This window comes from Accipiter gentilis, chromosome 20 (genome assembly GCF_929443795.1).
Source record: "Accipiter gentilis chromosome 20, bAccGen1.1, whole genome shotgun sequence".
Taxonomy (NCBI): Eukaryota; Metazoa; Chordata; class Aves; order Accipitriformes; family Accipitridae; genus Astur; species Astur gentilis.
This window is the reverse complement of record NC_064899.1, coordinates 24,849,406-24,871,095: the sequence shown is the minus strand read 5'-3', so window position 1 is coordinate 24,871,095 and position 21,690 is coordinate 24,849,406. Positions and strand designations below refer to the sequence as shown.

Genomic DNA, 21,690 nt, shown 5'->3' with positions numbered 1-21,690 from the left:
CAGAAAAAACACATTTATCTTTCAGTTGTTGGAAAGAAAAAGACATTCCTTGATAAGCAATACGGATGTCATAGGCATTACACCCTAATATTCACCTTATAAATTATACTTGTGCCCTCAGCTTCTGGAAAGAAAGCATCAAGTTAAAGCTTATGTATCTTCTTTTATGAACAGTGAAGAAGGTTAAATCCATATGAGGAGCTGGAAGGAGAACTTAATGAACACAGGAGATGGTAAGGGTTTGTGGTTTTTCTTTTTAGTATTAAAAACTTAGCAATGCTAAAACTCTGCAGAAGGTGACAGCAAATATCAAAGAAATTTTAATTGGTAGAGTGAAGGAAAACTTTCAAGGGTTGCAAGCATTTGTGTTACTGTCGTCAACCTCTTTTGGAAGATGAGCCTTTCTACTGAGCAGAATATGACATTTCCCTTCCTTTCTTCCATACTTTGATGAATTATGTGAATAGCACCTAGGGAAAGCTATTTTTATTGGGAACAGCTTTTAGTAACTGGCTGCTGTTGATCAAATATTTTTACAGAAAACTATCCTTCCAGAGAACATATACAACTGCAATGCTCCTTAGTTTTACAGATGTACAAACCAGGGGCAGCCAGACTCTGTGCTGAGGGTCATTTCCCTCCCCTTCCTTCCAGCAAGATATACAAAGATCAGATCAGTATCATGGGATAAGCTGCGTTATCCTTGACAATAGAAAACTCACGTAATTCAAGTATTATCGGGTGCAGTGGGAGCACGGTGCAAGAAACATCAAGCAAAATTTAGATCCACTGATAGAAGCTGGGGCACTGCAAGACCACAGATTTCTGTACTGCAACTCCAGAGAATGTTCTCAGATGGATGAAAAAACAGTGGAATAAAGAAAAGGAAAAAACCAAAACCCAAACCAAAACAAACCCTTCACAGAGACAGCACATAGGAAACATCCTCCTGGAAACATCTAAGTTGTACTGCACGGAGCCACCTCAGTTCTGGGGGGTTTATAAGCCATCTAAAAGCAGCTGCCCTGCTGGAAGTTGTGCTGCTTGGAGGACCTGTACCCAAATTACTACTGTACGAACTCGGCTTCAGCATTTTGTGTCCATGATTATGTGTCTAGCTCTTAGTTACATTGCTCAAATACTTACCCCATGTTCCCTACTCTTTCATTGCACAGTGTGGCCCCAAATGCCTACAACAGTACTGCACAGCACCGAACCCAAGCAACGGAGGAGCCAACGAGGAGAGGCGAGATGCTGATGTTATCAAAGATAAGAAAGTCTTGTACCATAAGTGTCAAATGGAGGACTAGGGAAAACATGAGCCTGATGCTCAATGGGGCAGGGGACCCAGTGACACAGGACACGGAAAAGGCTGAGGTACTAATGCCACCTTTGCCTTAGTCTTTATTAGCAAGACTGGCTTTCAGGAGTCCCAGGTCTCAGAGAGCAGGGGGAAAGGCTGGAGCAAGGAAGATGTACCCTTGGTGGTAGGGGATCAGGTCAGGGAACACTTAAGCAAACTGGATGTACATTAATTCCACGGGCCCTGATGGGATGCACATGCTGCTGTAACGCTACTCTCAATCTTTACGTGATCATGGTGATTGGAGAAGGTGCCTGATGACTGGAGGAATGCAAACGTCACTCCTATCTTTAAAAAGGGGAGGAAGGAGGACCCAGGGAACTACAGGCCAGTCAGCCTCACCTTGGTCCCTGGGAAGGTCATGGAGCAACTAATCCTGGAAACCATTTCCAGGCACATGAAGGACAAGGTGATCAGGAGCGGTGAGCATGGCTTCACCAAGGGGAAATTGTGCTTGACCAACCTGATAACCTTCTACAATGAAATGACTGGCTTGGTAGATGAGGAGAAAGCAGAGGATACTTCACTAAGGCCTTCAAAACTGTCTCTTGTAAAATCCTCATAGAGAAGCTGTTCGAGTATGGGCTAGATTAACAGTGAGGTGGATTGAAAACTGGCTGCGCCCCAAGGGTAGTGACCAGTGGTACAAAGTCTAGTTGGAGGCTGGTAACTAGCGGTGTACCCCAGGGGTCCATACTGGATCCAGTCCCGCTTAACATCTTTGTTAGTGATCTGGATGATGAGGCGGAGCATACCCTCAGCAAAGCTGCAGATGATACAAAACTGGGAGGAGTGGTGGATAGGCCTGGTGGCCACGCTGCCATCCAGAGGGACCTCAACAGGCTGGAGAAAATGGACCAACAGCAACCTCATGAAGTTGAGCAAAGGGAAGTGCAAAGTCCTGCACCCGGGAAGGAATAACCCCATGACCTGTACAAGGTGGGTGCTGACCAGCTAAAAAGTGGAAAAGGACCTGGGGTTCCTGGTGGACACCAAGTTGAATGCCTGGTTCATGAACCAACAACATGCCCTTGTGGCAAAGAGGGCTAGTGGCACCCTGGGCTGCAGCAGGAGTGGTGCCAGCAGGTCGATGGAGGGAGGTGGTCCTTCCCCTCTACACTCAGCACTGGTGAGGCTACACCTGCAGTACTGCGTCCAGTTCTGGGCTCCTCGGTACAAGAGAGACACTGACACACTGGAGAGAGTCCAACAAAGGGCCACAATGATGATTAAGGGACCGGAGCATCTCTCCTACGAGGAAAGGCTGAGAGAGCTGGGGTTGTTCAGTCTGGAGAAGAGAAGGCCTGGGGCGGGGTGTGCATCTCATTAACATGTACAAATTCCTGAAGGGATAGCGTAAAGACGACGGAGCCAGGCTCTCTTCAGTGGTGCCCAGTGAGTGGACAAGAGGCAGCAAGCACAAACACAGGAGGTGCCATCTGAACATCAGGAAACACCTTCTCCCTGTGATGGTGACTGAGCACTGGCAGAGATTACCCAGGAAGGTTGTTGAGGCTTCATCCTTGGAGATACTAAAAACTGCAGCACCACCACCTTGCCTCTCTAGCCCTTTTAACTCCTGACTTACACGTAAGTTTCTCAGGCATGAAACACTAGAAACTTTATGATCATGTGAAGGGACTGACGATAAATGCTAGATTAGACCTGCAGAGATATGAAATAATTCATCTCCCCTGTTATGGGAGGTGCTCCCAGTGCTGAGCACCTTGGCACCCATTTGAGGGCCAGGAGACTTTGAGGAGACAGTATTAACCTCTGGCACTCCGCTGCCCCTTCTTGCCTGTTCTCCCTGTCCTCCACCCAAACACATTCCAAATCTTTTGGAAAAAACAGCAGCATGCTGGTCCTGTCTCTACCACAACACTAGAGCACAGAGATGGGCAGACAGCTAGATGACTTGCTATAATGATATCTACTTTTTCCCATCATTTTCATCCTCCATTGCCTCAAATACCACTCAAACTCATCCATTACATACTTCCCAGATGTGGATATGCCAGTCATAATCAATCATTACATAGTCTCTAGTATTTTACAGACTGATGCATCAGCTCTCACAGGGAAGAAAAGGACTACAGCTAAACAAACCTGGGCTATACATTATAAAGACAAGATATTAACAGACCTATCTCTGCAAACCCACTGAAAATTTGAATCCCTTCTCCCCCAACAATTCATGATACCAGAAGACCACAGAAAAGACTGAAAACAGGAATGGCTTCCTGTGGCTGGAAAAGTTTCCAGACTATTATCTGTCCTCATTCTGAATTTGGAGGGGCGTTCCTTGCAAAGCTCTGAAAAAGAGAAAATTTTCTCAGGGGCTACTCAAAGTTTCTGGAACAACATCATACAGAATCCAAGGAGCTTGCTTTCCAAGTGAAACATTCCCTTTGTTCATCTGGACTTCTCTTGCAAATATCTAGTTTTGTGCCTACATTTCTGTATGTGGATAAAACACAATTTCAAGCAAGAACACACAACACTATACCATTGAAAACACTGAGTTTATGTTAATTCATGACTGAGACTCTCCAGTGAACAGAGTGAATAAATACAGCTTTCTGATTTTCTCAGTGCAGCAGCAGCTCACATACCTAGAACTGAGGACAATATAAACTGCCTCTTAGGTTCTTCCCTGACGTTATAACAAAATGTGTTTGTACACATTACAGATAATTAAGCTTTGTCCAAAAGTAAACTTAAAAAAAAAAAGCATAACTATAAAAATGTGCCATGTTATAGTAGTCTTTTTCCCATCTCAAGACACAGCCCAGCTGGTTTCTGATACAGAAGATGTCTGGTAACAGGAAGAGTGCAAGGCATTTATTTGAATGAATGAACAAAGTACTGATTCTCAATTTCTTTGCCATCTCAGACTTAGGTCCGGTTTCATGCCTTACCCAAATTCTAGGATCTTCTACAAGTTCAATGTACAAAAATCACTTATATGGCTACTATTTGTGACAGATATTTCTCTTCTGGAGCAATGCTGTCATCTGCTTAGAAGCCCATTTATGTACAGACAACATGAATTTGATTTCTAGTTTCTGTTGGGTACATCAAAATTCTGGTGGGTTGCTCACCTTCCTAGGTAAGCATCCTAATCAGGAACTAAGTTTATGGAGAACTGACTTTAATTATTGCAGCTTCTCACCCTTAAGTCTTCCTGCAGGCTGTAAATACAATTCATACACATAGCCAAGAGAAGACTTCCTAATATAAATTATAATTTTTCAGCGTAACTGGATGACAGTAGATTCTTACAGACAACACATTATAGAAGTAAAGCCAACTGTAAAATTGGAGAAAAAACTTTTTTAAAAAAAACCTGAGGTGAATTGCAACCACTTCTATCCTCAACTTACTGAATATTCAGATTCATTTTCTCAAGTATTTTTCTTACAGTTTTATTGACACCCATATGCACACTGTGTACCAACAAGACTAATCAGCAGCTGGAAACACAACTGTAATTTAATCTGCAACTTAACTGAAGTTGTAGTAGGTATATTTTTAGTAACAGCTTGAAAATTTAGGCCATTAAATTCATTAACGAGCTTGAAGATATGAATGTCTCATCTACTTAATTGAGTGCTTTTATAAAAAACTAAGCCATGCATTCATTTGGTTATATAGCTGATTTTGCCATTCATCAGTGCCACTCTTATAATTTAAGTAATTTACCACTTGAAATTTTAAAATACAAGCAGCGCAAAAAGCAGCGCACTGCCATGTCCCAACATATAAATGATCAAGAAGAAATAATACAAAATTGTGGTCACTGCCTAGATAGAAAAGACTATAAAATGTGATAAAAAAAGGAATGCAACCCTGAACTGAAAGCATGCAAAAGTTTAAACAGAATAATATTCCAGATGCCTTATTTACTATTGCCCTGTTGACACTGTATCTACCTAGAAAATACATTTGGCATTCATGCACATGGGCCATGCGGCTGATTAAAGACAGAAATAGAGTTTTACTTTGGACGAGCTCTAAGCTCAGCCTGTGAGTTGAAGGTGCGCTAGCGGCTGGAGCACAGCAGGAAAGCTCCCGGGAGTTAAATCCCAGCTTAGATTGACCTACAGCAAAGGGTGAACTCCAGGACCCCTCTGGGAGGCACACCAAAGCATTGCTGCAAAGGCACACTCCTGATCTGGTCTAAAACGCTAATGTAGACACGACCTCCGAGTACCGGAGCGCGTGCCTACTACCACCATTTGCTTCTCTGCCCAGAGTTGGGTACCTACTACATACGCAGAGACTGCTTCTTCATTTCTTACAACTTCTTTCAAACATTTACCACTACATGTGCTATAGCTTCTTCTCCGATTTATTTCTGAAGAAATTTTAAAGAAAACATACTTCCATTTATTTTATGCTTTTGCTAATTTTGTTTCCTGCACAGCTAGAGTAGTTCAAACTACGCTTTATGATTTATGAGTTTTTAGACTTGTCCACATTAATTTTTCCATATGAGATCATAAAGCTTATTTCCTTTAAATTAGGAATAGAATAAAAAACTCCTTTACCACAGCAGCAGAAGAAAACTAAACACAAAAGCTAAAAGTGAAGGACACAGACCAGCTCTGAAGGTTTAAGATACTAATAGAAAGATAACTTCTCTTTAAAAACCAAGCAAATTGGTATAGCTTATATCTCAAAAATCCCCCCGGGGAACAGTTCCCTCAATCAGATAGCATATAATAGCAAATGAAGAGGAAAAATATTTTTCACCGAGATTATAATTTTGAGGGTTTTTTTTACTTGTATTAGAGCATGCCATTCAGTCTTCCTAAAAAAAAAAAGTTCAGTGCCAACCTCCCTTTCTAACACTGTTGTCCTCTTTTGTGGCAGATCTCCCAGATACTTTTCATTTATGGAAATTAATTATTTTAGGGTTTTTTTTCTCCTTTCTCTTTGAAATAGAAGTGTAATATTCCTTAAACAATCAATTTAGTCAGGCATGCCTGACTTTTTTTTTTTAATGTACTATCAAATAAAATAGCTTATTGAAAATGTCACCACACATTTATGTTCCTTAGACCACATCTATGTACCAATAACTTTCAGCATCTTTCCATCAACTTGTGGGTTTACAAGGGTGTAGAAAACACACTCCTCTGCACCTTCACCTGCTATTGGCACAACAATGCTGCGAAACCCCAATAAAACTAACACATACCCATTTTCAACCCAACATGTCCATACGGTTTAAAGTTAGTCCCCCAGGCATAACATACCATAGCTACACCTCATAGCTTTGGAGAAGGAGGAACAAAAACCAACCCTTTAGTTTTACAGGGCACTCATTATAGCAGATTTGAGACCTAATTTAATTTAATATTGAAAAAAAAAAACCACCCTTGAAAATAAATTTTTTTGGCACAGAAAGACCTACAGAGACCTTTCAGTTAGTAAAAATTTTCTAGGAAGATTATACAGAACAAAGCAGAGCAAATTGGGTATAATCCTTTCACAGCAATGGAATTTTGAACCCTCTGTGAAAAGCAATCTATGCAACATTATAACTTCTCCTGTGCATCCGACAAAGAAAAAGACAAGTGAACAAGTTAGCTAAAAGGCATAATTCAGGCACAGCATATGAGTAGAATATGGTTGCTATTTTGCAAATACCATTATTTCAAATATTGTCTATGAAAGAGCTACATGATACAATCTTAAGGTCAAAAAGATTTCTCTAAATCTTAAGAAAAGACAACTCAATCAGTAAAGTAGCTTTGAAATAGCATGTTACATTAACACCTTAAACCTTTAACAAAAAACTATTTTCAAACTAAGTTCTCTATGCATGTATTTTGGCCAAATTCAGAAAGGTTCTGATTTTCTCAGCATATATATATATTTCAGATAGAAGAACAACATCAATGTACAGCTGTAAGATCCTTCAACATTTTCATGGAGGGGTGTGTGTGTCTATAAACCAGGCATAGAAATACATATTTAACTCCTTAAGTCACCTGAAATGTAGACCTAGAGAGAGAATCCCTTACTGACTTTTACCAAATCTGTGTTCCTTGTACTCCTTTAAAAGGAAGCAGTGTTTCTGCCCAGATAAGAAAAAACCTCCAGAACAAAAGGAGACTTCAAACAGAAGTGAACAGTACTCTAAAAAAGGCTGAATACTGGCTGAGGAGGTGGGAGGGATGGCCCAGGGACCGAAGGAGTTAGTGGGACCCTTCACACCATTAACCCTCTTCACTGAGCCCGACAAACCTTGCTGGAGAGCAAAAAGTTATGTTCCAGGTAAACTCTGTTTGGTAGCTTTTTTAGAAGGTAGACGTCTTCCCAGTAGAAAAACGACAGAATATTATGCTGAAAAAGAAAAATCGACTTCTGCAGTCCCTCCCCACAGGACGTACTCCCTTCCCCTCATTTAACGGAGTTGCCCATAACAATACTTCTCTTGAACACAAGAGAACCCTTAATTTTCCGATACGAGGAGACACTGAAGAGCAGCAAGGGGTCAGCATAGTAACTGGTTTTCCAAGCCACGAGAAACAAACAAGCCTCACCGTTTTGGTTGCTGCAGACGTGAGAAGTAGTTTTACTCTACCAAAATGATCTTGCATGGTGGGGGAAAAAAAAACCCCTCCAAACCAAACCCTCTGCCCTGCTCTGCCTTTGCCCTCTGAGAAAACACAGAGACAGGCACTGCCTGCAGCTGACAGCTTCCTCGGGGCAGAAGTCATGCTGGATCTTCCATTTTGCTCCAATAATCAGAAGGAAAAAAGCAAGCAGTTTCTCTGGCAAAACAGCTTAACAACTATATTCTGTAATAGCTTTACATTAACTGCAGAATAACTCAGCATTTTACAAGAAAAACCGATGATGCTTAACCTCATTAATGAGGAGACAGAACTCCCCATATTTCTGGTCACACTGTTACAGTACTTGCACTGTCAGGCACAGGCTGAAAGACAGCAGACCAATGACAACTAAAACAAAAAAAAAGCTTTAAATAATATAAATACAGTGGAAATTCCTCCTGATTTGTTAAGAAGCCTCCAGGGTTGCTTCTACAATGATTCAAGTCTACTGAGCAATATATGGAAAAATTTAAACATCAAATTCTTTCAGGCAGTTGTTTAAGATGATTGCTTTTCTCTGTTTTACACAGGTAAAATGTAATACTCCATATCATCAAAATGAAATTTTAGAGGCAATATTTTGGTGAAAATACGCATGCAAACTTACAGACATATGACATTCAAATAGTTATTTTCTTCTATTGTAGAAGTCTTTAAACAGTCCTTCAACAGAAAGACTGGCGTAGCAAACTGCAATGTTACTTACACTTGCAAATGAAGCACAACCCGTTATATATATTATTTGTGAGGCCATAGCATAAGAATGATTTTAGAAGTGTGTTTACAGTCTAATAATATGATTGGCATCTTTAAAAAGAAAAAAAGAACTCTAGTTTAAAGATAATCAGTGGGGCAATAAACAGAAGCATGCTGGCAAGTAGGTGTAATTTTACAAGTAAAATTTCCAGCTCTCTTGATCCTTCCTTCTGCGTTTTTTAATTCTCCACTGATAATTATAAAATGCTTCCAATATGGCATTATAACAGTTGAGTTTGTCAGTGACTTCTCTAGACATTTGTAATTACATTCTAATACCGTCGAACTTTTCTGCTTAAAAATCCACTTAAATTTTCAAATTTTAGTTAAAGCTCCACAGATCAACAAGTAAAGACACATTTAGAATAATTCACCAGTATACACTGAAGCTTTATCGTCAAGATTGCTATAGGGAAAGAATCACTTAAGAGCTTGGACAGTATTTCACTTCAATCAAATCTACTTTTCATGAAACAAAGCTACTCAAACAAAACAAAGCATAGGCTATAACTACATTTTTCAAGTATAGCTATCCTTTGCACGGTTTGCTCTTAAAAAAATTTTTTTATCCCTTAAACCAGACAAGAAGTACCAAACGTGAGATTTACCTTACTAGGTGTAGATATTCAAAGTTGGTGAAATAAACTATCTCCCCAAACTAACTATTTTTCTCTGAGGAGCGGGGGGGGATAGAATGACTGGTTCAGATACACATAAATTTGGAGAGGTCAATTTTACCAGGAACTTGAGAAAGACACAAAGATAAAAAGCTGAGAATCAACCGTAACAGTTTATTTGAAACAAAAGTATCAACTACCAGAAGAAATAATGTTACTACTTAAAGAATGTGGTTAAATGTTGATGAGATGCACTCCAGTTGCCTAAAGCAATCCTAATGAACCTCTGAAGGTGATCACTAATCAGATCCTAATCTGATCAGACAAAGATTACAGCTGAAGGACTCCTGTTTTTTAGGATACATCTTCACCTTTAGAATCCAAAGTATTCTGGATTACAGTACTTTTAGTTTCTCCAGCAGGAAATACTTGGTACAGAATACTTTACTAATCACATAAAATGTGAATAAGGATGGGTTAACATGTGCTTAAACTGTTGGGAGAAACACACATACTTGGAACTTTGCCCTATTTGGACAATTTTCAAGAGGGACTGAAAAAGGCACATCCTTGATACACACAGAACCTGTCACCTGAAATCCAGCACTCCAAAAAATCAAGGGTCACCAAGCCACGAACAGTTTTTCCAATACTGGAAAGTTAGAGTGGTATTTTTTTCTTTTTCTTTTTTTTTTTTTTTTTTCTTTTTCTTTTTTTTAACTTTCTCCCCCCAGCTTAAATGGCTGATTCTTTTTTTTACTTAATTTTTCCGAAAGCAACGAAGTGTGAAGCACAGATCACGTCTGAGAGTATTTTAGCTCTAGCAGTTTGTCTGGCAAAGTTACAAGCCCGTAAAAGGGAGTTATGCAAGAAGGAAGTGTCAGGCAACTTAATGCTACCGATCCCACCTATTAAAATGTTTACCTGAAGACCATTTCTGCAAAGACAAATGCCTTCCATCATAACAACTTATCACCTGCCAAAGCCTTTCTGCCCAATTTGCTTTTTAGCCCTTTTAAGCTAAGTAAGTCCCGAAGGACTTTGAATGTAACGGGCTCATAGGCACTACAGCAGTGTGATTTCTAGGTGGTACAACAGCAAAAAGTTTGGGTTGAATAAGTATTTTAGATATTTGCCCCACATGAAAAAATCTTTACCAGGCTGCAGTTTAATAATTGTGTGGTAACTTTGCAGCCTACCTCCTCACACAACTAGAATACATTTTCACAAGATAACTGTGTGCATATCAGCAGTTACTTTTATATCCATAAGCATTTCATTACAACACTAAATGAAGTTAATTAGGAATATGCTGGGAATATATTCTGATTCTAACATATTAGTCAAACAGTGTGAATAAGTGGGGTGTAGAGGCAGATAGATACAGTATAAATACTTCAATATCAAGTTTTTGTCATGACAAAATGTATATAAGCTCAAAAATATATCTGTGAGAAGAAAAAACCTATAGTATCAACAATCAAACACTCATTTCCTGTATGTTTTTGATTTTATTGTTTAATTTAAGGATCTATCAATGCCTTCTGCTTGTTTTGTTCGTTTGTTTCTATTTATTCAACCCTCTGGGAACAGGATCTCCAATTTTCTAGCTGGCAAACAGTTAAAACGAGTTGTTGCTTCAACACAGCACAGAGAGTAGAACATTTGGGACTAGAAACATTTAGGGGAAAAAAACCCTCCCCCAAAAACAAGGGGAAAAAATAAAAGTCACCTTTGGAAGAAACAAATTTATTTAATTAAAATGGCTTCAAAAAGCTGTTCTTGCCCCAGTATTGATTTTGTTGTGTAGAAATTTTAGATAACACGAGAGCTTTCAATTAAAAATATTCCTAAATGGAAACTTATCTTTAATGTTTACAGTGGACACTCATTCAATAATGATATTTAAGTACAGAAGCAAATTATGCTTTGCATGCCTAGAGCCCTCTTCCTTCTTAGAGCCTTCATCAAAATCACTTCCAAACAGAAGTGACATTAAAATTCTGCAGAACAGCTGGCCCATGTGAAAACAGCAAGATGTGCTGCCAACAGGAGCACTTGTCTTTAGAAGCTGATCCTGGATTTCAGTCTGGAGTGTTTCACCATTGCTTCTGGAAAAAAAACCTAACTGAAGCTGCAGTAATTTTTTAATTGCTTATGTGTACTACAAGCAAATAGTCTGTTTACTTCCAAACGGATAGAAATGCAAGGGAATTCAATCATTTAAACATACACTTAGCTTGTTGTAACTATGAGAACTATCATTATATCAGGAAAAATTTGTACCACCAGGAAACAACAAAAATGCCCACTTTGGAAGTTGAATTCAATCAACATTTTTGGGAAAAAGGAAGTTGGTAGAAGTTTCAGTTCTTAATGCCTCAAAATACCCCTCTTGAATAGCCACTTATTCACAAGAGTACTACTGTACAGACTTGAAACGTGCTAGCTAGTTCAGGTCTTGTATTACCCATGTGAGTTAAGTTTTAAACTCAAGAAAAAAGTACTTGTGGCAACCTTGCAAAATTTTAATCAGAATTTTCTGTTATATAAAACAAATATTAATCACATCCTCTTATTAACCTGAAGCATGTGTTCTTGTCCCAGATGTTGAATTTAGAATGTTGCATTAGACTGAATTTACAGGAAATTAGGCTAATTGTGGCAATAACTACAGAGACAAATTTGGGCTGTTCTCTGTGAATCAAACTCAAACTTTTCCCAACAACTTGAAACTTCAGAAGCGTAACAATCTATAAAATTGGAGCCATCACATCATCTATATTGAGCTTCCTTTACTTGCTCCGCCTTAAGAACAGGAATTTCCAGAGAAGTACCTTCAAGTTGACAAATGCCACCTAGCACTGCAATTCTTAAAACAAATCCGCTTTTCCCACAGCTAGGAGAGGAGGTGGCTGCCTGTCAAGGATCTTTAATTCTGCAGAGTTTAGGTCTGTTTTTTTTCCCCCTACTCAACAATTATTGTCTTCAAAGGCTGAGTGGGTTTCCTCCTTTGGTGAGGAGACATACTGGATCATACTAAAATGGAGGTGCTCATTAAAGTGTAGTATTCAAGTAGGAAAACTACATTTACTTACCAAATTACATCAAGGAACAATAATGAGCTGCTGCTCCTATCAAACATATTTTGTTTGATTGGGTATTCATTATCTCATTGCCAATATCAATAAATGGGCTGTATTTGCTTTCTGAAGTCTTCCAGCAATCTTAATTCCACGCAGAGATCTTAAACCACCCAAACAAGCTGCAAGATTTAACCTAATTCACTAATGCTTAACTGAAATGCTGTTTCTGCAACTTAAAGATAGATGCCCTAAGTTTTGAGGGAACACGGTCTTTAAGACAAGATGTTTTCCTCTGTATCCCACAGCCATTGACATGGCAGGCCCACAGTCAAAACTACAGCGCAATTTTAGAAGTGGGCTGATACTCCAGTTCAGGCCAATTCCAATAATTAACTCCTGTTCTTATAGAGGGAGATCTGAATGGGAGACTCACAAAAGGACCTAAGCATTATGCGGAACTAAATTCTACTGCTCCAGAAATTGAAGTAGTGCAGAATAACCACACATCACAGAGATTCAGATTAAATGTCTAAAGCAATTACTTGGGAAAAGATATATCAATGAGAGCAACATAAAGTTAAATTTTTCTTCAGGCAAACAAATTTTTCCGATTACCTACAATGGCAAGTAATTGTTTACTTTAGGATTTGTTCACTCTGGAATTAAGCATAATGTTTTCTTGAACATCCAAGTGTTGACCACATACAGAAATATTGATCCCCTTTTCATTTTGCAGGTAGCCATCACTGAGTGTCCCTTTAAATAATATCTACTTCAAGGGAAAGGAGCTAATGAAAGATTTAATTCTTAAAATTAACTTCATACAGTGTGTTCTGTCTGGGGTGACCTTACAGAGAAGCTCTGTACCAGACAGACTGCTTGATGATTAAGTGAGCTATGCTGATGCAGTAAGTGATCCAGAAGGCAGGGAAAGATGACTTTAAACCACCAATATTTCCAAATTTAGATCTTCAGCTTTTCTATATTGTAAAGATCAAATCAACAGTACATTTGCACCATTTAGAGAGGAATTCTGAAAGACTATAGAGTGCAATAACACTAAGGCTTCACTCAAGAAACAATGCATTGAGTTGCCTGGATAAGAAAACAGAGGACCACTATTCTTTGGCAAAATGCTTGAATTTCTACAATTGCTTTGTCAGCTATATTTGAGATGTGCTGTTGACTGTTAAGGGTACTTTCAACAAGACTTTTGACCATATACCAGTTAGTTCCTTAATACGTTTTGAATAGATTGTCACAAATTGTTTTTGAAAAAATTTCAGGTGACTGCGAATAACAAATGCAAGGCTGACAGCCTCGGAAACATTGAGCTGTAAAAACTTAGGTCCCAAGATTCTCAAAGCTGAGTGTCTCAAGACTGGGAACTGGAACAAAGTTATAGTGACAGTGAATACACTGGTTCAATTAGCGTAAAAGCTGTCAGCAACAAAATTTTGCACAGGAGTTTGCAGCAGTCTTTTCTGGCAGTAAGAAAGCAAGCAAAACTATCATTTCTGTCTTCTAGCAGAGTGGCTGTTGAAAGGAAGTGCTATTATATTTGAAAGAAAGTAAAACACTTAGACGAATTGAAATACCACTGTTCCTTTTAAAAGGCTAGTAAATGGGTACAGAAAAGACAATTGAGGGATTTCTGAGACTCTGAGCTCAGTTTTCCTTGATTATGAACTAGCAAGCCCTTTCTATAGATAGCTGAAGTTTTACCTTACATTGTGAATCACGTAACACAACCGCACTTTAAATTAAACCACTATTCTCATTTGTTAAGACAACAAAGAATAGACACATTGACAAAACCTGCTTTGGAAGAACTCTAAGGACAGCTTTAATATGCAGACTCTTTCTGATCAGACAGCCAAAAGGACAGCCAAAATAATTTCCTTTAGTTCAACCAGAGTTCAAAGATTTATTCTATGTAGAGTTTCAAAGACTGGAGGCTCCCTGAAAGACTTCAGATCAATACCACTCTGTGGCAAAATAACTTTAGAAGCTTCCTTCTTGAATTCAGTAAGAAATACGTATCAGAAACTCACAATGTGAATGTACAAAAGCAGAAGGCATTTCAGATGTTCTGAAAATAAGCTTAAGTCCAAGCATAAAGTACTATTTCATATATATCTTTTATAATTTACACATTTGTTCTTAAAATTACAGTTGCTTTATGAGTGAAAAATATAATCTACTTGGGATTGATGCAGAAATTATCAGTAAGAAGTTTTGCTAAAGAAAACATTTCACTGAGCTACACTTTTATAACGGAAGTTTAAATACTGCAAGAAAATTCTGTTGTTAATAGATTAGATATCACTTCTAGTTATTAGATTTCTTCTCACTAGCTATACAGAGGAGAATACTTCCTTTTTAAGCAGAAAAACATGTCTTAATACAAGAACTGAAATTTCCATTCCGAAGTAAAGAAATTCTCAGCAGAGCAACCATTAGCCCTTACACCCAATTTACACAAGCTGAAATTACCAAAACTGGAACTAAACACTGTAAAAGCACTGGCCTTGGCGCTATGAATTGAGAGCATTCAGAAAGAAGTTTATTAAAAAACCAAAACCAAACAACCCCCAAACCAACCAAAACCAAACCACAGCGTACTGGGAACCTGAACAAAACCTATGAAAATGAAATGAAAAATCCATACAGGTCTTCAGTGCTTCAGGGAGGCCTTGCACACGAGACCTGGAAGCTTTCACTAGTCCCAACACCCAAATAGTCTTTCCTGCAACCGAGCAGCACTCCTTTATTTCTCCACAACTTCCCACAGTGTAACAAGCCCTGAAGGTTATTAGAAGCTGGAGACCTCCGAGGAAGACTCTCCATATCACAGTTGACTATTAACAGCAGATAGAATACTGCTACAATAGTTCAGTTTCCTACTTAAAAGTTATTAAAAATTACAACATGTTGATTCTATGAAAACTAATATTATGGCATAGGTAAATGAACTGCACTGTTTTTTACTTCAGTGTCACTGCTGGGCTCATTTCCCCTTGTTTAAAGCACTGCTTGCGCTCTGCTTGGACGGCAATTCCTCAGGCACAAGTGAGGCACGTAAGAGGTACGGGATACTGGGGTGTTTGCAGCACGAGCTATCCTTCAAAAATCTGAGGATTCCCATCACGTCCTTTCCCTCAAGAATTAGAACCTGCAAAGCCTGTACTAGAACATACGAACACAGAAATGGAAGGGTTCATCTGGACTATCAGTTCAGCATCTCACATGAACATAAGTACTTGGAAACTAAATTAGTATTATGTGATTTTTTTTTTTTCCCTGCTAACTCCCACTCACCACTAAATACTTCCAATATCTTAAAAGAAATTTTAAGTGTATTATAGAAGACCACACGCCACAGCTATATGCCATGCCACTGGAAGACAGAGATAGAGAGAGCACATCTCAAATTTGTTTTGTTGCCCCAGTTCCTTCAACATTTCAATTTATTAAATGAAGTGCACTCAATTTCCTAGCTTCAGTAATACAACTGAAGGATTTCATTAACTATGTTCAAAGTCTGCTCTGCATCAGAAAATAGGTAAGTCAGTAGATGCATAGCACCCTTACACAGGGCTTCACATCTCCACTACAAATTTCCAGGATCTACAAACTGAAAGAGGCTAAACCCCAACCTTTGACATACTGCTTGACTGATTTTCTCAACAGCATTATTTGTTTCATGTGCCTGTCCATCCTTCTACCAAATATATTCTTTTGAATATTTGCCACAGCCTTTCACCTGATTTTTCCTCTTCCTACAAAGACCAGTATTAAAGCATACTAATATGGAATATATTTGTTCAATACATATTATTATGGGAACTACTTCACAATATGCATGTTTAAGATGATAAGGGGAAATGAGAACTGCAAATGTGTTCACTATCACTCAAGTCTCAGTGGAAACAGCAGAGTGAAATCAAAATACACTTGAAAAATAAAGCAAACTGTGCAGTGACAACTTAAGGCTTGAAATATCCCAACTAATGAGATACCTCTTGTTGCTAGGTATGTACCGTGCTATGGAAGCTAAACATGCAGTTTTCTCTTATGAACAAATTCTACTTGTACTAGTCTCAAAAGGTTTTTCATATTATGCACCATTAATTGTTACTAACACTTTAAAAACCACCTGTGCACCTTCATGATTTATAACTCCTTATTCATAACTTACAGCAATAAATTTCATGTGTGATATGTTTCAACTACGTTAAGTAGAATTTCACTCCAAGTAGAAAATTTTAGAAGAACTGTGACAGGGCTCAAGTCCAGCTTCTGCTGACGTCAGACTCCTGTTTGCTTCACCAAAGGCTGGATCAGAGCTCTAAACAGCAATTCTTTTATTTTAAAAAAAATTAGATAAGAAGCATCTCAGAAAAATAATAACTACACAAAGATCAAGATTATTTAAGAACTTGTTTACCTCCTTCAGATTTTTCTAAAGAAAAGTAAGCTGCAAATGTATTTTATTGTTATGCAGGTCATAATCACAAGAGGCTGATCAAATGTGAATAGTATAAACAACTATTTTTTTTAATTTACTAATTTCTATTTCATCTTTTTACACAGCATGAAACTTGCATTCATTGTTTGGTCTATGCAGTACCCTTTTAACATGACACTTGTGAGATAAAGGCAAGCATTTTATTAAGTTGCATAAGCGGCTAGGATTTTAAAACATCTTGTGGCTGTCCAATTGCAACCTACCTGCATGGTAGCTACCAAAAGTCATAAAAGTAAATGGATGTAGGAAAGATGCTGCATTTCCCCTCCCCTAGTAGCTGTCAGATTTCTCAAAGATTATTTTTTTTTCTCCATCCACGAGAATTTGAGAAGTGGCACCAACCAGAGAAATGATCACGGTATGCTGTAGATTTCAAGACTGAGGACTAACATTAAACAGAAGTGCTAGATTTCTAAGTGCTATGGTTCCAGTGTCAGTAACTACTGGAAAGGTGTAATGGAGCAATGGAGCATGGCTTACCAGAAAGCTACTGTCTCTGCTGGCCTCATCTCTGCTAAGAATGAGCTGAGCCAGAACATGCGAGTATTGGATTATATTTGGACTGCCTTCCTCTTGTTCATCTTTTCTTTTCCGGAAACACTAATAACTAAAATATGGACATCGGGGTGACCAGAACAAGTGGCAAAATAATGATTTAAACAGCTGGTCCAGGGTGGATTTACATAATGAATAGTTGCTGCTGGCCTTTAGAATACAAAGCGACTGTTTTCTTAATGTGCCAAGAGGTGATGGTGTTCATGGTAACAAATAACGTGTGACTTCAGGCTATATGAGGGAGCAGAAATAATTGAAAATTATTAAATACAATTTCAGCCTCATTATGCTCCCAACACCGCAAAGACTCCAATTTTCAGAACGGAAACTTCAGATCTTGTTGGGACATACATGCTTGTACAGCACTTAACTTTTAGAAACGTGGCCCTCAGAAACTGTAGCTAGTATTTGTGTTAGAGTGGATTAACCTCCTGGAGATTTTATTCCTGCTGTTTAACAATTGTTCTTGCATTACCCCTCTGGTACGGTATCTCTTTAGCGCATACAACACTGACTGACCACAAAAACATCGGTTTAAAACTTCAAACTTAAAATGGAATGAGGATGATGGGTGGAGGCTCCTTTCTATCTATCACGCAGAATTTCCTGCCTAGCAGACACTGGGTCAGCACTTTGTGAATATGTTTTCCAGCACTCCATTCAGGTTCAATCCTGGATGCAATTTAACAAACTGACAGGGAAACTCTCAAGAGGTAGAAAGGTCAAAAATAGAAAAGTTACTTAAGAAGCTGCTCAAAGACTTTATTCTAGCTACAACATGACTACCTCTACATGGCTTCTGAGAGCAGAAGTATTGCCAAGCTTACTTACGAACTTTCCTATATGGAGCAAAAGTTAATTACAAACGTACTTGCTCTATTGTAAACCATACACGGGGAATAGTATTTAGCAATAACCTTAAGCAATATTTCTTTATACAATTATTTTTGCCTTTCGTTTTTCAGATTTTGGTGCATTTTCTACACAACAAAACATCGCAGCATTAGGATGAATTAACAGCGACATGCCACCACCATGCCCTGCCGCTTCAAACGGTATTCTAAAAGTATTCATCACTGGCTTGCCCTTCCTCTTCCAAACTTTATTTAGGAGGGACTTTTTCTTCTAGCTATTAGAGAGATTAAATTCTCATACCTTTTAGACTAACATTTTTCTGAAGATGCTCACTGATTAGAGATACCCACAGTAAACTAAAAGGCCTGTGCAAGCTTCCCATGTAGCTTTTTCTCCAATAAACCCCTGACACACAGCAACCTTGCTACACCTGTCAAAATCTCCTCATGAATGTTTATATATTGCATTCTGTGGTGGTTTTTGCCACTTCTCTTATACATTCTCTGTGCACTAGAAGAAAAACCACGAAAGTTAAAATAATGTAAATAAGTCGCTTAAGTCCTACTACTTACATTGTCCTCCATTAAGGAAAAACTATTGGAGCTTAAATTCTTATGACTGAGAACAGAGTCCAGTTATGAGAGCAGAAAGAAGCTACAACGCACATCTGAGGCACGTTTGCACTTTTAGCACTTTGTGTTACAGGATGATGATTCCAGCAATTCTAAATTAAAACTGTTATAATCTCCATTTTATATTGTTCTCTTTATATTGTTCAGCTTAAAAGCTATTGAAAGGCTGCAGATTGAGAACCATTCCTTCACATATTTAAAATAAGCACTTAGTTTATCAAGTTCTAGTTTACTAGCAAATTGTTTCATAGTCATCCAATAGTCAATGCTGGGACACTAAAATAAATTTTGCAGAAGAGACTAGCAGGTTTAAATTTCTTTCTAAGCAGAAAACCATCTCAACAACCTCATTTTTATGAACGTCCCATATAAAAGCATCTCAAAAATTCAGGATGAAAAAACATAGCTTTCCAAAACCATGCTTTATTTTACTTTAAGTAACACTGCAGAGGACATTGTCGTGTATCTGGCTCAGGATCAAGACTACTTTAAAATAAACCCAGTTCAGCAGCCTTCAGTTCTTGCAAAACAGGCGATATCCTAGTTCTCAACAGAAATTTACTATGACCATTTCCTCTAATCAATCCCAAAACATCGCAGAGGTACCAAAAAAAAAAGTTACCTACATACAGAGGTTAACAATGACATGAATACTGCATTGACAAAAAGCATGCTGAATAGTGCACAAACACAATGAAACATCATTAATACTTCTTTTTACATTTAAAAACCTCATACCTGGGTACACTGCCCGTTAAGCTTCTTTCACTTGACGATGATGATGATGACGATGACGATCCAGGTCTTTGATCTGTTTTCATTCCTGGAGTCTCTGTTGCACTCATCTGAGGTTTTTCACCTTCCTCTTCTGGCTTTTTTTTTTCACTATCACTTTCATCACTGCCTTCTCCTAAGATGTCATCCACCTGCCAAAGAGTAGAGAGTCAGTGTACCCTCTAACAGACTATTCTATAATCAGTCTTTCATAATTATTGGATTGCTCTTAAATAATCATTAAGAATATGCTTCAACTTTCCTTGACCTTCTTTGTGAAAGTTCAGATTAACCCCAAATGTCTTCAATGCAGTTTCTGTAACAGCTCTCAAAATAGTCTATTCAAATTGTATATAATTAGTCTATGTTTAACTTAAGATAGATACACATACTTACAGACATCATAGTCACATTTGAAGGTGTTTGCTCTCTATTGTAACATGAACAGCTGTAAACGAGAAACTGAAAAAGTGCTGTCTTATGAAATTAAAGGGAGAGATGTTTCATACTATTGTAACATATAATAGCATATAGTTTATATTATACATACTTTATACTATTGTAACATATTGAATCACTTGGGCAAGGTATATTAAAAATTCTACCTAATAAGTATTCTTATATTTACAGGTATTCCTTGATAGATATGTAACTTTAAAGAAGTGTATTCCTAAATAATACAGTATGAATGGAGCAGAACACGCAGAACCCCACTCTAACCAGATTGTCTGCTTATGCTAATGAATAAAGGCAAATCTATCAAAATGTTTACACTTTTCATTAAATAGTTGCTTGGCCTTTGCTTCTGAAAAGTTAGCATGAGATTTGATACTCCTCTAAAAACATGCTAATTTTCTCTGACAGGTCTGGAGCTGCTGAAACCATCATTAAAAGCAAATCAAACTCATGAGCTACCCTGCTGAGCTTCAAAAGGTTATATTCTCTTTGAGTCGGCATTCAACCCTCAGAAAGAGATGAAAAACATAAGAAAACATAGGTGAAGATCCCATGGTCTCTCTATTTTTGTGAATGGCAGAGGACATGGAAAGAAGCCATGTGAGAGTATTTCTCTACTGTATTTAAGAATTTTTCCTAAAAGCAGCTTATCTCAGCCTAAGTTAAAATATGCTTTACAACTGCTCTCTGTTCTCACTAATGCCACATCTGCTTTATCAAGAAGAAAAACTCTGGATATGAACATGGACCAAAAGATTTTACACTGCTTATCCACTGCTTTTACACTGATAATCTGAAACACTAGAAGAAAGCTATAAGAAAGTCACTTATATCTGGTCCTTCATAAATTTCTTTGTTTATCTTGATATGCATGGAAGGAAAGTCAAAGCTGCCTCTGCTAAACAGATGGATTTGGGGGATTTATTATCTTTCTAGAAGCCTGTCTCAGCTATTCCTGTTTGAGGGTAGTAGCAAATATTTTTTCTTCCTAATCTTGTGCTACTTTCCATTCTACCAATCTATATTGTTGCAAAAGAACAATGAAGCAGAAGGAATAACAATAATAATATTGAAAAAAGAAAAAAAAGTATGAAGTACTTCAAAACATCCTAAAATAATAATTTTGAGGAGACTTGCCAGCACAAGGGAAAGCAAGGACATTTTGTTACAAAGTATACTTGTGAAAAACAATATATTTAAATATGAAATTGTTTCAGAGTTCTACAACTCAAGCTTTAAAACTGGATTTAAAAATCCAGGCTATACTATCCTTGGATGGAATGACTTGTATACAAAATGAAAAGTAACTTGAAAGTTTCTTAGATCTACAATTTAAGCTGTTTTTCCATTGGCCCTTGTCTTGGTCCATTTTTACTGCCTGAACCATTGCTGTCTAATGCCCAGCTCTTTCACTGTGAAAGCTGTAATGAAAC

The 21,690-nt window shown here is 38.0% G+C and overlaps 1 protein-coding gene across 1 annotated transcript in view; it reads right to left on the bottom strand.

Moving 5' to 3' along the window:
* Nucleotides 1–21,690, bottom strand: part of CTDP1 (CTD phosphatase subunit 1) — a 113,579-nt gene that overhangs the window by 17,708 nt on the left and 74,181 nt on the right. Inside the window, exon 12 of the mRNA XM_049824205.1 lies at nucleotides 19,766–19,953. Within this exon, the coding sequence (XP_049680162.1) occupies nucleotides 19,766–19,953 (188 nt within the window). The remainder of the gene's footprint in view (nucleotides 1–19,765; nucleotides 19,954–21,690) is intronic.